General features: G+C 44.4%; 1 protein-coding gene across 4 annotated transcripts in view; it reads right to left on the reverse strand.

Annotated features, from left to right (window-relative positions):
* Positions 1–11,153, reverse strand: part of pnpla7a (patatin-like phospholipase domain containing 7a) — a 31,351-nt gene extending 20,198 nt beyond the window's left edge. For all 4 annotated transcript variants that reach the window (XR_013811789.1, XM_079734474.1, XM_079734473.1 and 1 more), the window contains exons 1-17: positions 11,049–11,153; positions 10,564–10,615; positions 10,356–10,430; positions 9,821–9,908; positions 9,499–9,581; positions 9,074–9,174; positions 8,825–8,965; positions 8,264–8,423; positions 7,745–7,825; positions 7,315–7,443; positions 6,803–6,883; positions 5,996–6,119; positions 5,161–5,226; positions 4,315–4,394; positions 3,862–4,017; positions 3,525–3,602; positions 281–486 (exon numbers count right to left, since the gene is read on the reverse strand). Coding sequence is in view for 3 of the 4 variants with exons in the window: in XM_079734474.1 (XP_079590600.1) it covers positions 281–486; positions 3,525–3,602; positions 3,862–4,017; positions 4,315–4,394; positions 5,161–5,226; positions 5,996–6,119; positions 6,803–6,883; positions 7,315–7,443; positions 7,745–7,825; positions 8,264–8,423; positions 8,825–8,965; positions 9,074–9,174; positions 9,499–9,581; positions 9,821–9,908; positions 10,356–10,430; positions 10,564–10,614 (1,700 nt within the window). In the remaining variant the exon portion in view is untranslated. The remainder of the gene's footprint in view (positions 1–280; positions 487–3,524; positions 3,603–3,861; positions 4,018–4,314; positions 4,395–5,160; positions 5,227–5,995; positions 6,120–6,802; positions 6,884–7,314; positions 7,444–7,744; positions 7,826–8,263; positions 8,424–8,824; positions 8,966–9,073; positions 9,175–9,498; positions 9,582–9,820; positions 9,909–10,355; positions 10,431–10,563; positions 10,616–11,048) is intronic.
* Between the last annotated feature and the right edge of the window lie 3,903 nt (positions 11,154–15,056).

Consider the following 15,056-nt stretch of genomic DNA (forward strand, 5'->3'; position numbering starts at 1 on the left):
ATTAACATTACTTGACCACTATACAATACAATTTATATATTGAACTCTACTATATTTAAATTTACCAAAAATTATCAAAATATAGCACGGCATCAATATACGGATGTTGAATAGCACTGTCATCATCGTGTTTCATTAAAGAAAAAAGGGGGTTGAATACGATCCAGAATACTACAAAACCCCCACGGCTGCCATGTTGTGATCCCAGTGGCGGGGTTTACCTTACGGTCAATGTGTGTTAGCCTGGTGTGTGAGTCACTGTGGGTGTCTGCATCTTTACTCATAGAAGTGGCTCTTTGAGATGGCGAGGAAGCGACAGTCCCGCTGGGCGCGCACGGTGAAGATGAGGGGCTCGCCGGTCAGCACGGCCAGCTGGCCCACCAGCTCCCCGGGGAAGGTTACGAACAGACACGACTCCTCCTCGCGGTCCACCATCCGCTGGAACACGTGCAGGGAGCCTGAGATCACAAACTGGATGCTCACCTCCTGGGGGGCAGAGACAGAGAGACAGGGCGGGAGAGAGGGAGAGGGAGAGGGAGAGAGAGAGAGAGAGAGAGAGAGAGAGAGAGAGAGAGAGAGAGAGAGAGAGAGAGAGAGAGAGAGAGAGAGAGAGAGAGGAAGGGAGAGGGAGAGGGAGAGGGAGAGAGAGAGAGAGGGAGAGGGAAAGAGAGAGGGAGAGAGACAGAGAGAGAGAGAGAGACAGAGACAGGGCGGGAGAGAGGGAGAGGGAGAGAGAGACAGAGAGAGAGAGAGAGAAAGAAAGGGAGACAGAGAGACAGGGTGGTAGAGAGGGAGAGGAAGAGAGACAGAGAGACAGTGCGGGAGAGAGAGAGAGAGACAGAGAGACAGGGCGGGAGAGAGGGAGAGACAGAGAGAGAGACAGAGAGAGAGAACAGAGAGAGACAGAGATGGAGAGACAGAGATGGAGTGAGAGGGATAGAGAGAGAGGGATAGAGAGACGGATAGAGAGAGAGAGGGAGAAAGGGAGAGAGAAAGAGAGACAGAGACAGAGAGGGAGAGAGAGAGAGAGGGAGAGAGGGATAGAGTGAGAAAGGGAGAGAGGGATAGAGAAAGAGGGAGGGACAGAGATGGAAATAGTGATAGTGAGAGACAGAAAGATGGAGATAAACAGTGAAAGAGAGATAAAGATGGAGAGACAGAGAGAGGGATAGACACACAGACAGACACATAGACAGAGAGACATAGAAATGGAAGAAAAGAAACAGACAGGGAGAAACAGGGGGAAGTAAAGGGATGATACGAGAGAACGAGGAAAGGGGAAAAGGGAGCGAGAGAGGTGGGGAGTGAGGGAAAAAAGATTGAGAGAGTGAGACGGCCGAAGAGAGGGAAAGCAAGACAGAGAGAGAAGGGGAGTGAGGACATGAGAAAGCAATCATTGAGTGATAAAAAAAAAAAAAGACCCACAGTCCATCACTTGATCATGTGACACTTGTGAGGAAAGGAGGAAGGAGTTTATCAGATGGAAGACATTTGATAGAAGTGTGGCCTGAAATATGCAGCCATTATCTAAACTCCCTAGAATTCTAAATTGTCAGCCCTGAATACTGATAGGGAAATGCACACGCTATAGACTCACTGGTCAGGACTGAAGCTGAGGAAATGAGGTCATCACCCGCTGTGTTTAAACCTGGAAGGATTCATTTCAGTTGTGGAACAGGGTCATCACCAGGGAGATAGTCATTTATGAGAGCTAAGCCATACTCCTGGCTGTGTAGCCCTCATAAACTGCTTAGAGAGGGAATCAATGAATGAAATAAAACCCCTACGACGCCAACCAAATAAGTTCTTCAAAATAATATTAAGATGCGTGTGGCTCCGAGGACAAAAAGGATTCTCTGAGTGCATTGTGGTGCTCAAGCAAAAACACACTTAAGTCACAAAACCGATTGGCAATTTTCTGTTGAACAGAAAGAAGCCATTTTGGACCAAGGTGCCATTCTCCATATAGCAGATATAGAAAGCTCTGATAATATGATCAAATTAGTAGAGTGCATGTGGGCACTGAGTGGCCTTGATTTAAAAGTCGAGAGCACACTCAAATATTTGCCCAAATGGTACAAACAAAAGAACAAAGAAAAATCTAAAGACAATGGCCGTTGATGGCGCCCTCTCACTCCGGACCGTATGAAATGAATCCCACAGAATCGCCTTCCTATCAGCACATGAGATGGATGCAATTATGAATGATATATCTTTATGAAATATATCCAGGTCTGTTGTGACACAAACAAACCAACTGCTGTGCTTTAGCCTCAATCCAATCCTCACACAGGAGGTAAAGGGAGGTTCAACCTTGACAGCACTTTATACTCTATCACACACACACACACACCATTCTTTACGTTTACTGCCTCAATTCCCCTACATCTCCCCTCCCTTTCCTCTTCCTCCCTCCCTCCCTCCTCTTCACCCTATCCTCCCCTCCCTCTCTGCAGTAGGTGGACTGACAAACAGGGCCTTGAGACGACATAAATGCAGTATTTATTCTCTGTATTGTACTTTATACGCTGTATTTATAACATAGTGACACAAGTGAAGCCCATTATTTTCTACTCTCCTGCAGTGAACAAACAGCGAACAATTAATAAATGCTTGGGGTCTAAACATAACCGTTTAAACATCTGCTGCCAACCGAGCAAGCCTGGAGGGAAAGAATAAACATGAGAAAAAAGTCAACTCCAGTTATTAAAAGTGTACACACATTCACTTCTAAGTAACTTATTCTTCATAGTTTTGCTGAGACTATACTGAGAAGATAACCACGTGAACCTGTCACAGCGACACAACAATCCTCATCATTCTCATAACTCATCATGTTCACGGTTCCATTTGGAGTTACATGTGCTACGTCAGAGTAGACACACCCTATTATCGCCGTAATTGGAAGACTAAAAGCTATGATAAACTACAAAAAACCCTACAAAGTATTTTATTCATCGTGATTTAGATTTGTATCAAACGTCCTTTGCAGAGGTACGTTTGATGGACTAATTACTTGTTTTTTCAGGGTAAAACTTTTTTGGGGGTCGCAATCTTGTAGTTTAATTTGATTCAAATAGATAGGGTACAGCTATAGACTTGCTTCTAGTGACTAGCAAACAGTGAGAGTGGCTCTGCATCATGAAGAATCACACCACGATTGCTACAGTCACAGTCCCGCCCCGAAATGACGAGATGGCAACAGGGAGGGTTGTTCTAATCGGATCTGGAACTCACACAAGAGTGGAGTTGCTATGCGACATGGGGGTTGAGACGGAGATTAATATTAGGTTGTATGCAGTCATGTGACACTCACGTCTCACAAACTACAGATAGTAGGGCAGGAGGTGGAACAGCGAGCGTGAAGCGGCGGTACTCGGTTTATATTAACAGTGTGGAACAGAATTTTCCAGAAAGAAAATAAAAACATATATTGGAATGGATTCGTATTTTTTATAAAAAGCTCTTTTAGAGCTCTCCGGACGTTGACTCTAAAAGGACCAATGAGAGGGGGACGCTCTGACCTGGTCCCCCTGATGAGCCACCACAGACCCGGCCTCTACGTGGTGGAGGGTCACCCGGTTCTCCAGCAGACCCGGGTCCTACAGAAGAGGAAACAATAAAAAATACGGAAAATACAAGACAGACAACTTTTTTGGGGCTATTGATGTGTGAAGTGTGAAATAATAAGCAAATGAGTGAGTGACAGAGAATCGATAAAACATGATTGATGCTTAATGTCCCCCACATTCATTTCTCAACTCAAATAATGGTGATCGGTTTCACGCCTCGCCGAACAACGGTCCCTTTCACATCACGATGGATTTTATTTGGGGCGTTTTACAACCCCCATCCTTGTACCTGCAGCTGGAAGATGCCCAGGAGGTCTCTCTTGGCCGCCTCAAAGACCTCCCTGCTGCTGTAGACGTCGTCAGAGCGCCCCCTGCTGCCCGAGTAGAGGAACGCGTCCGCCGGGGGTCCGTCCGTGGGCCCGCTCTTCTTGGGAGTGCTGCGGGTCTGAGGAGGTTCGGGGGACAAGTTTATTTTGAGCCTTGGGCTGGAATTATGGCTCGAGAATGTGTAATCTTTACCAAATAATAAGTTCAGCAATCGCTCTGAATGATTTAATTATATGCAACAAAAGTAGTGTTATTTGTCAACATTATACAGGAGTGAATTTGTGTGAGTAATGTGATCATTAGATCGCACACTCAGGCTATTGGTCGAAGGATGTTCTTAACGTAACGTGTGCGGAGGAAAGCGGGTCGTCAGAACGTGGAAAGGGGGCAGCGATGGGGAGGAGGAGGCTCCTACTTTATATGAAGTGGATGAGGGTTCATCGCTGGCGCCTTTAGACCCGTCAGAGTCCAAGCCCGCGTCATGACCTGAAGACGCTGTTCACAGAGCAGAGCGTTAATGCACACACACCTTTGATCTTTGACCTGGAGCACAACTACGCTCTTGAACTTATCTGTATTTCAAATCTGACATTTCAGTTGTCATCACCAGCATCATCAGCGTCAGTAACATTATCATCTTCATCATTATCAGTATCATCATCAGCATTGCTTCAACTGGAATTACCATTTCAACATTGTAACTGATTGCAAAGAAGAAAGTAAATTTTGAATATAGTCTGGTTTACTATCGGGCTTGTAAATAAGAATGAATCAAGGGATTTTTTGTTGGAGATATACCGTAACCCAGACTAATGAACACTTTGTTTTGCTAGCAAGAGCTAGCTGCGGCAGTTTCAAGTACAATGTCTCACCATAATGACATTAATTTCCCTATTCATCACTAAAGAAGGACCAAGAAAACATTACTACCAACACAATAACGAATACATTCCAAGGCTCCTATGCAACCAAATTGGAGGCAGTCATTGCGGTATGACCTCACAATGTACAAGTCCTACGAACCAGTGAGAGAGACTTTGAGGGTACGGATGAGGGGTAACCCAGTACATTCAATGGAAGCCTATTGAACACGCTGGTGTCCAACGTGACCATTTAATCACACTAGTACTGAGACCCAAGTCAGTTATGTGTAGGTGTTGAACCACTGCATGGGACCTGAGCCCCAGTACCTCTGTACCAGTAGTTGAGGTCCAAAAGCTCAAAGGTTTTGAATAGCCAAAGCACCCCGGGCCTTCCTCACCTGTGCTGTCAAACGGGAAGGTGATGGAACGCCTCTTCCTGTGTGGATTAGTATCCTGTCCGCCATCTATCAAACAGAACAGGGGAAAAGGGGAAGAATAAGATCATCTTCTCGTTCTTCTTGATCAAGAAGATTGTATTCATTTGTAGGCTTGTGTGTTGAGCTATCCAGGTCAGGTGAGTGATTCCCAATTACTGGAACCAGTAGCCTAGGGCAGTGTTTTTTCAATCTTTGATATGTGTGCAGGTGTCAGCTGATCTTTCCCTTGTTTTCCAACTGCTATGATCTTTTAGTGTTAAAGGGGCGCTGGCACTATTTGCTCACTCACTGGATATGTATACATCTCTTTTTAACTATTTGCATATTAGGTGTTCCATCCTTGAAGACAATCTAGTGGAACACCTAAAGATAAAAGCTTGGGAAACACTGCCCTAGGGTCCAAGAGTAAGGAACCACTAGCCTAGGTAAAGCTGGTCGATCTTTAGAAAAACATTAATCATGATTATTTGCGCCAAGATTGAGTTCAGGATTACAGCCGATACAGCCGATTATGCATTGATATTATGGCTAAATAAGGATTTCAATGGAATTCTGGGCACTGAATGCTTCAATATCTCTGAAACAAGTAAATACCAATTTGGTTTTCTCCAAAATGGGAAAAACACATTTCTAAACAGAGTTCTACTCTAAATCGTGGGAAGCTTAGATCGTCATCAAAGTTCACAGAATTGACCAGCTCCAGACCCAGGTGATGTGCGATCCAAACCCAGCTCGTTAGTTCTGGATACATGCGCAAGGGTTCTATGTGCTCAACATGAACAGAGGATCCACAGACCTGCTTCAGGAAGGGCTTCTGTGAAGCCGGGGGTGTGGGGGTCGGGTCGGCGGGAGATCTTGCTTGGGCTGGCCTCGCCCCCCGTCAGCCTGCTCAGGTTGGAGAGGAGCACGGCCTGCCGCTCCTGGCGGGGGACAGGACACAATAACCAACAGGAGGACCACCCAGGTTGGTGAGGTGGTGTCCTTTAGCGTCCTTTGACTCTAGTTAGGATGGTTATCATGAGGGGTGAGTGAGTGAGTGAGTGACATTCTTTATCAATGCCAACTTTCGGGGTCAACCAGTTTACCCTGGATGCAGGATATGGATATGGAGACTTAAACAGGATTCTGATTACACTGACATTTTGAGAACGAACCTTCAAGAGATGCCTAAAACGGTATTGACATCATTTGTAGAGAAGAAAAAATGCTTAGGGCCAAGTTGAAAGAAAATCAACAACTGCATTCCCTTACAATAAGAACAATGTCAGCTCCAGCTTTGAGGCAGAAACTCTCTCTGTCTACCAGATATAGTATAGTACAGTATCACACCCCAGGACCTCTTCCTTTCTAGCCTCTTCTATTTATTTTGCTTCTGGTTTCACGCTGTGGCCCGGGGTAGCTGATTGTGTTTGAAAAATACGAGGAAAAGACTGGATCAACAAAGTCCTGACTGGGATCTCCCATGGGTGGGCCTCCACCCTTTTCCCCCCCAAGCACTTCAAGGTAACATTCTAGGAATGTGTCAAGAAGAGAAAATGTCTTCAGCCCCCTTCAGCTAATCCTCATGAAACACTATGAAGTCAAAGGTGTGTATGTGTGTTACCGGATTGAAGAGTTCAGTGGTGAGGCCCAGGTAGTTATGCAGTGCCAGGAAGGTGACCCTCTGAAGGCGAACCATGATGATCTACAAGTCCAACAGGGCAAGTCAATAAAGAAAATAAAACATTTTAATGCACTAATCCAAACCCTTAAAAAAGTAGGAAAAGTCTAGCAATATAAAAAACATAATGTTACATAACAATAAATATGTACTGTCACTTTATCACATTCTTGGTGTTGCATTCTTTGAACAATACACAAATATCATGTAAATGGTTTCTTGACGTTAAGTGCAGCTTTAATACACATATCATGTAACAGGCAAATGATGTGTAGTGCAGCTTTAAACACTTATATACACATGTCTTGTAACGGGTTATGGATGTGCTGCTTTCCACCTGTCAAGATAGACTGTATACTTTATAATGTTTTAGTGCAACTTTAAACCCGTCCAGGTTGACGAAATTACTGAAGTATAGCGCAGGCTTAAACATGTGCAGGTGGATTAGGGGTTACCTGAATGACGCGGACAAGCGTCTCGGGGTACTTGTCGAACACAGACTGAAAGGCAGACGCAGGCAGACGCAGTACGGTGGCGCGGGAGGCCGCTCTTACCAACACCGTCTTAAAGGGAGCAGGGTAACCCTGGAAGAGAGAGGAAGGTGACCACTTGTGACTGTTGACTTATATTTCATCTCGATTCCTACAGGATTTTACCGGCTTAGAAAATCAGCCTCACGGGTGACGTGTTATGTTCCCCTGTTCCTTGATTTGCAGTTCTCTCAATTCTACGCATCAAAATAGTCACACTATCCATATAGAAAGAGAGTGGTCTGAAGACAATTGGAATATGAAGGAGCTTAAGTCTCAGAGAACAGGACAGGGTCAAAGTGGAATAGGCAGGGCAGTGGCTGTGGTGTGCAGACGCTGAGAGAGAGAGACTCACCGTGATGATGTCAAGGATGCTCAGCAGACTGTGCACACTGTCACCAGGAAGAACCTCCTTCACCACGGGCTCTGTGCCATCCTGGGCCAAACCAAACAGAAAAGCAACTATTACGATGATCCCTGGATGGCTCCAAGGATAGTGCAGTGAATGCTGAGCAGTAAATGTGTGTTTAATTGACATCACATGGTGTTAGGCTTTATGGTCAGACAATGAATGTCTTTGGATTAGTGGTTTGTGGTCTGCAGTGTATAGATCAAGAATTTGGGCCTAATGACGGAAGACACACTTCTGCATTTTGTTAAAAAGCCCCCCTTGAGAATTCTTGCTAGTCACAGTCTGTTACTAACAGTTAGTAAATTTCCTTCCTGTTTGTGAATTGGATCAATCAAAAATGTTTATTCATTCATTAACTAATTAATTAATTTATTATACTTGCATGCAAAAAGTTATTTCCAAAAACCTTTGAAAGCTGTGAAAAAGAATGAAGAAGAATTAAGATTCTTCACGTCTACATACGTTCTCATGAATGAGGAGCTCCAGTCGGCCATCTTGGACAACATAGATGCTGTCATCATCGTCACCCGGTCGACAAAGCTCCTCCCCCTCCTGCAGCTCAATCAACACCATGTGACGACAGAGCTCCAGGAAAAGAGGCTTCTCAAAGTGACCCAGCACTCTTTAAACACCATGGGGGAAAAACAAAATGCATTTCATCGTTATTCACCAAATCCTACACACAAGGGTGGAATGCACTTCACTTTTTAGGTTTGGCTATGTTCAATTTTGGACTTGATGCATTAGTTTACCTTTAAAAATAGATTTGATACTAGGCCAAACACACACAAACAGGTTCATGTGTCATGGATGAGTGATGATGAAGAATGTTCACTTGGGAAAGATCAGTATAGGCTATTTTATATCAAGTCACCTAAAAAGGTGCTTTAGGTACGATTTGGGAGTTGAAGAGTCAGAGCGACAGCAGAGAGAGCACAAAACAACCAGTCCCCTCCTTCTAGGATCAATGTCCACACACACACACACACACACACACACACACACACACACACACACACTTACCTAACATTCTTCAGCATATAGAGGACCTCTGACGGTAGGTTGGAGCTTTGAACGTCAAACTCTGTGAGGTCGGCTTCCAAGAGGGAGGGAGGGGGCTCCTTGGGCTGAAGAGTGGGTGGATCCTTGCGAATTCGGAGGATTCTGTCAAAACAACACGCACACATATCACACACAAGATCTTGTGGATTCACGTACACACGAGGCCGGATGAGGCGGGACGAGCCCAAGGTGTGGCTACGTGAAACATACTTGCGAGCTATGCTAAGCACTTTGGTCCTTTTGCGTATGCGCTGAGGTTGCTTAGACGTGGATGTCGTGGCACCAGTGGGCGTGGCGGACAGCGTCTGAACCTGCATCACAAAAGGAGACACACATTCAGTGGCAAGGAGGAAAAGCCCAGAAGAACCCTCCGCACATCTGTTCACATGAGACGTAGTCGAGGGAAGCCTAGATCAGAAGCTACAAAAAAACAATATGCAAATCAGCCGAATAATTTATTCATAATTTGATCAGCGAACGGCTTGAGCAAAGCATTTGGACCGTTCTTTCATCAAACAAGCATTGACAAGCTAACAAAATAATGCTACAATAAGGGATGACAAATAAAAAGCTTAAAACGCATCTTCTGAGGCCTTCTTGGAGGACAAGAGAGAAAGATAGTGTAGCAGGTCTACCTTTCGCATGATCTTCCTTCCGTAGAAGAGCACTTTGTCCCTTTTCCTGAAGCGATAATGGGGCACACCAGGCTGCCGCTCACCTACATCAAGAGAACAACAGGAAAGAGCCTTTGCTGCTTTGCTTTTGCAATTGTAGGCACATTCCCGCTGCATAAATCCATGGAGGTATGCGCCGGTAGGTCACCTGTGTAGCCCACTGCGGCCAACTTTGTAGGCAACAGACAGCCCTGCGAACTACGTCTTTACCACCACTGTCACCGGCTAATTTACGCAGACAGCAAAAGACAAAATGGACATATATATAGAGAGGGAGACTCACGGGCCAGCTTGTGTCTCCTGTAGAGGAAGAGGATCACCAGGCCAATCAGAGACACAGCCACCGCCGCTCCAATCAGCACGCCGGTGAGCTGCGAGTACAAGACCAGATCCAGTGAGAGACCGGTCACAGGAAGACAACCAAATAGGGGGTCAAGAGGTTACAGCGACAAGCTTGTCTTGAAAAATCCTCATGGCCATAAACTCAATTGTCATAATGACATAGCTATAATTTGTATTAAGAGAATGGGTGTTTTTAATGGCATGCTGGAGAGGTTTTCCTTTCTTAATGTGTACACACTATTCCTCTCCTTTTCTATGACTTGTGTATTCTGAGGAATACAACATCGATATAGAACCCATCATTCTTTGTTGGGATGCACCAACTATCACACAAGTGACTGTTAACACCAAAACAATGAACTAGCTATTCTACGACTATTGTTGTGGTTGTGTTGTTCCGTTTCCTATAGCTGCTGTGCAATATGGATGAAATACATTGTGCCAAATGACTCAATGTACATCAAAACATTACACACCATAGTTGTCTGCATCCTCTCCTCCACAAACATCTGCACCCTGGCTTTAAGTTCACTTCTGCTGTTCGCCCATACCTGTAGAGATACAGCAATGTAGCAAACAAACCAACCAAATCCATATGAATTTGATTGCAGCACACACTGTTGAGAGAAGGCTAGTCATGATCCTAATGCAGTCCTCTGGTTGCCTACAGTTAACGTTACTTACCGAACTCGTCCACCCACAGAGCTCCCCTTGCTCGCCATCCTGGCAGTTCATCCTATCAGACAAGAGGTTCAAACCTGGTTTAGTTGTGATCGTCGTCACCCACTGGGATACACAACGTTTAAACGTCTTTAGAGATCTCTTAACGTGCCGTAACAGTGGGGCAACATACTCCAGCTTGACCGAGATGGTGGAGCTGGACCAGTGTCTTGTTGTTTTAGTCCGACTAGCCGGTGTTCGTACATAGGTCGCAACAGAAACGTATTGACGAGTAGCACATAGTTGGTTGCTCGCCTTCTCGGTAGTTTTGTTGGCAGTAGGAGCTCCTATACCAGCTGACTGTCTGGGCACAGTACTAGCTATGCTAACATATATCAGAGCTCAGCCAAATTCCTATTTGCATCTTAGTAATAACACAAATACAACGATAGCATGCTATGCTACAAATGCAACCCTCAAGGTAACCTTTGCGAAGACTCTGTTGTTACCTTTTAGTCCGCGTGACCACCGATAGACAGCCCAGTAAAGACTTTCAATACACCATGAGTCAATACAAAGTTAGCAAGCTAGCATACAAAGTTGTTCAATGTAGATGCTGTCACTTTCTTTGCTCCGCCCACTTCCTCGAGTTAACCAATAGATGCAATGCGTATTCCGGCACTCTTGTCGGAGGGGGCAGGATCATGAAGAGCATAGCGTTATACCGGTTTATAGAACGCTGTTTCCGGTCTCGTAATTCCTGTGAGATGTGTATGCCGGTTAACAGTCCTCAGAACGAAAATAACAAGAACCTGACATTAATAATCACAACAAAGACAGGGAAAATAATTATGGATTTTTTTTTTGCAAAGAATTAAACAAAACAACCGAAGCATGCAACGAAAACGGCATTTTTCTTTCAGAAATCCCTCCCTCTCTCGCCCCCAAAACCATGTAACGGAAAGTCCCGCCCCTCTCTCGTCGGAACGAGATGAAAACGTATATTTGTCGGCCGGTCTTTTCTAATTTCGGATTCTGTTTACATCCACTGGAATTAACAGTTTTACTCGTAGGTTTCTTATCTATGTAGAATCTATCGATCCCCTCCATCTCTCAGATCTGCTGTCCACTAACTGCTCTCTTGCCCCCTCCCCACCTCCCTGCGGAAGTCTTGCCTCCCTGTCCCATTGAACCGTCCCCTCCGCCTTCAAAACTGCTGCTGTCACCCCAATCCTCAAAAACCTGGTCTTGAGCCTTCCTGCTTTAACCACTATCGTCGATCTCCAAATGCCCCTTCCTCTCAAAAACCCTGCCAGACAACTCCTAACCGACCTACATCACAATAACCCATTGGAAACCCTCCAGTCCAGATTCCAGACACTCCACAGCACAGAAACCACACCCCTCAAAGAACTCAATGACATCTTCCGCCACCTGAGTGCAACATCTTGCTCACTAGCCTAGAAGACCTCGGTATTGAAGGCCCTGCACCCAGCTGGCTCCGGTTCTACCTTTCCAACAGATCACACTTCATCTCTATTCATAACCACACTACTGTCTCATCCACAGACACACAAGGCGTTCCCCAAGGCTCTGTACTTGGACCATTCCTTTATATATATACATCCTCCCTCTCAGACAGATTCTCCGCCATTTCACCCTGGAATTCATGCTGAGGACATTCAGATACGCCTCAGCACCAAATCCCCCCACAAGCCACCCCTCTCTCACATCGACTCCTGCCAGTTTGCAATAAAAAACTGGATCCATTTTTTTTTCTCAAATTCAACATTGAACTGAACTCTTCATTGGCTCCAAGTCCACCCTCAGCAGAATCAACACCCCACTCTCACCTGTCACCCAGACACGCAAACTTGGGTTGATCCTTAATCCAACCCTCTCCCTCGAAACCTCATATCCACAAAGTCGTCAAAACTACTTTCTACCACCCTTAAAATGTTGCAAAGATCAGGCCCTCCCTCACACCCATTGCTGCTGAGACCCTGATCCACATCTTCACATCTATCAACTCCAAGATCCTGGTCTCCACCTACAAAGCCCTTCCCAAACTGGCTCCTCCATATCTCACTGACATCCTCTCCCCCTACCAACCCCCTCAGTCCCTCACATCCACCTCAGCCAGCCCTCTCTCCACCCCAAAGTCCAAACTTCCCAGTTTTTGGGACAGAGCCATCTCCAGGGCAGCTCCCCGACTCTGGAACTCCCTCCCCCTAGACATCAGAGACTCAGAGTCCCTCCCGGTTTTCAAATCCTGCCTCAAGACCCAAATCTACTGCTTTCTCTAAGCCCTCCCCCTCCCCCATCCACCCTGTGTGTTTGTGCTGTCTGCCTGTTGTCTTTTTAACAACCACCGTCCCTCATTGCAAAGCGTCTTTGACTTTAATAAAAGTGCTATATAAAGTCCATTAATTATTATGTTCAATTCACTTAAAGAGCACACAAATGCAAACATGAAGTGTTTTGACTTGACACCTTCCTGGAGACAACTTGAATAGAATCCACCCTAAGAAAACAGATCTATGATTTAATTCATTTAATGACATTGACTTATCTCTTTGTGGCAGATGGAACATAATCTTCATAATGCCCTACTGTAAAGTGCAATCTTTTATTAAATGAAGATACATCAAAAACACTATTTTAGAACTTTTCACTTTTTTTTTGCAATCCAATTGAAATGTTCAGACATTTCACATAGATATTGTGACTGCTTAGCTCAGATGTCAAAATAGATTGATTTATGAGAGGAAGAATTGTATTAAAGGGGTCACCATTCAAACGTGAAGAAACCTATCCCAAAACAACTAAGACAACAAATCTCCAGAAGTCATAGCAGTGGCGCCCCCAAGCGGGGGGGGGGACATGGCCAGCCTGATACAATTGCTGCCCTTCGTCTGGCGCCACTGCCTATCAGAAGGACAGACCGATGTATAACTATTTGATTCGGTTATTTGGTGACCTAGTGAAATCTACATAGGAGACTTCGTTGGGGGGACTTACCACATGTCTTTGCCACATATCCAGGAATTGCAGGACTTTACCCGTTCTGCAACCTTGTAAAGTTTGCAAGTTTCACATCTTATTTTAGAGAATGGGAATGTCATTTCCATTCTCTGCGTTCGTGCAGGCCCAGTCACAATTATAACCTCATGACTCCAAATAACGCTTATAGCATTTAACAATATTTAAAATGTGTAGGAATAATAATGTGAATGGATGTCTACTGTCCTTTCCTGAATCTTGTGTGGTTTAATTATTGTGTGAAAATGCCTAACCCTAACCCTAACCTTATCATAAATGTGTGTGTGTGTCAAATTTTGAACAATGTTCAAAGTTATTATTATTAAAGTTGCAATACTCAGACATATTACCTTGACATATCTGTATTCAATGCTGATGATTTTAATTATGTTATCAATAAAATCACAACTTATAAACCGATATATTTTACAAGAACAAAAAATGCTGGCTAGCCGGCCTGTACCTCTTTTTGTTACAAGAACGTCCTGCAGGGGTTGTGTCTCATCTTACCATCGACACTCCCAAACCCCTCCCACTCACGGCCCCCCGAACTACGCAACGCTGAGTCAATTCGCGACACAGAGAGATCCACAGCCACACCACAGAAGGTATCATAGTGCATTAAAGAGTTTCAAGACTACTCGAAACTCAGGAGAAAATAGCTCAGACTGGTTAAAATGTATTGCACGGTGGAGTTGAATGTGATTGAGTCATTCTATTTCTGAAAGTCTCCTGCGTACTTACTGGGTGTGGCTTAACCGTACAAATTGCAACATTTTCTGAATCACAGGATGTTTATTGCTGAAAGTCACTGCAAAAGGTCATCTGTATCATACATATTTGTACACTGACTGGACAATCATGGCTAACTATGGCCTAAAAACGTTTGAATGGGTAGTAAAATATGTTTTATGTTAGTGTTCATAAAATCTGTTCATACGTTGTTTTTTTTTAAATGGACGATACCTCAACGTCTACATTGTTGTCAACAAGTGTTCTTCCTCCATAATTTCTTCCATCAAGATCAAAAAGCTAAATGTTGTTTAATACAAACAATCCGGTCGTCATCATGCTTTCTTTTCTTTTATCGTACATATACTTCCAGATGTTAACATGAGCAATGGATTAAGAAATATAACTTGATTTTCTATTTATTTAACGGCAAACAACAAAAATCCCTATTACTAATAGGATCATAGCTATTGAACACTTGATTGACTTCAATCAACCAATTATAAAACAGCAAATCCGACATCAGCTTACTTGATCTTCCTTAATCTCTGCTAAAAATTTTCAGTGCTTTTTTCAGTGCACATTATTCTGCTTTTGCTAGCCTTTCTCTTAGACCTGGTAGTCCCTCAGGCGGACTACTTTTTGAGGTACCTGGCCACCGTGTGGTAGGCCCAGAGGATCCATTCAAACGTGAAGAAACCTATCCCAAAACAACTAAGACAACAAATCTCCAGAAGTCATAG

Source organism: Pollachius pollachius (genome assembly GCF_949987615.1).
Source record: "Pollachius pollachius genome assembly, chromosome: 4".
In the NCBI taxonomy this organism is placed as follows: Eukaryota; Metazoa; Chordata; class Actinopteri; order Gadiformes; family Gadidae; genus Pollachius; species Pollachius pollachius.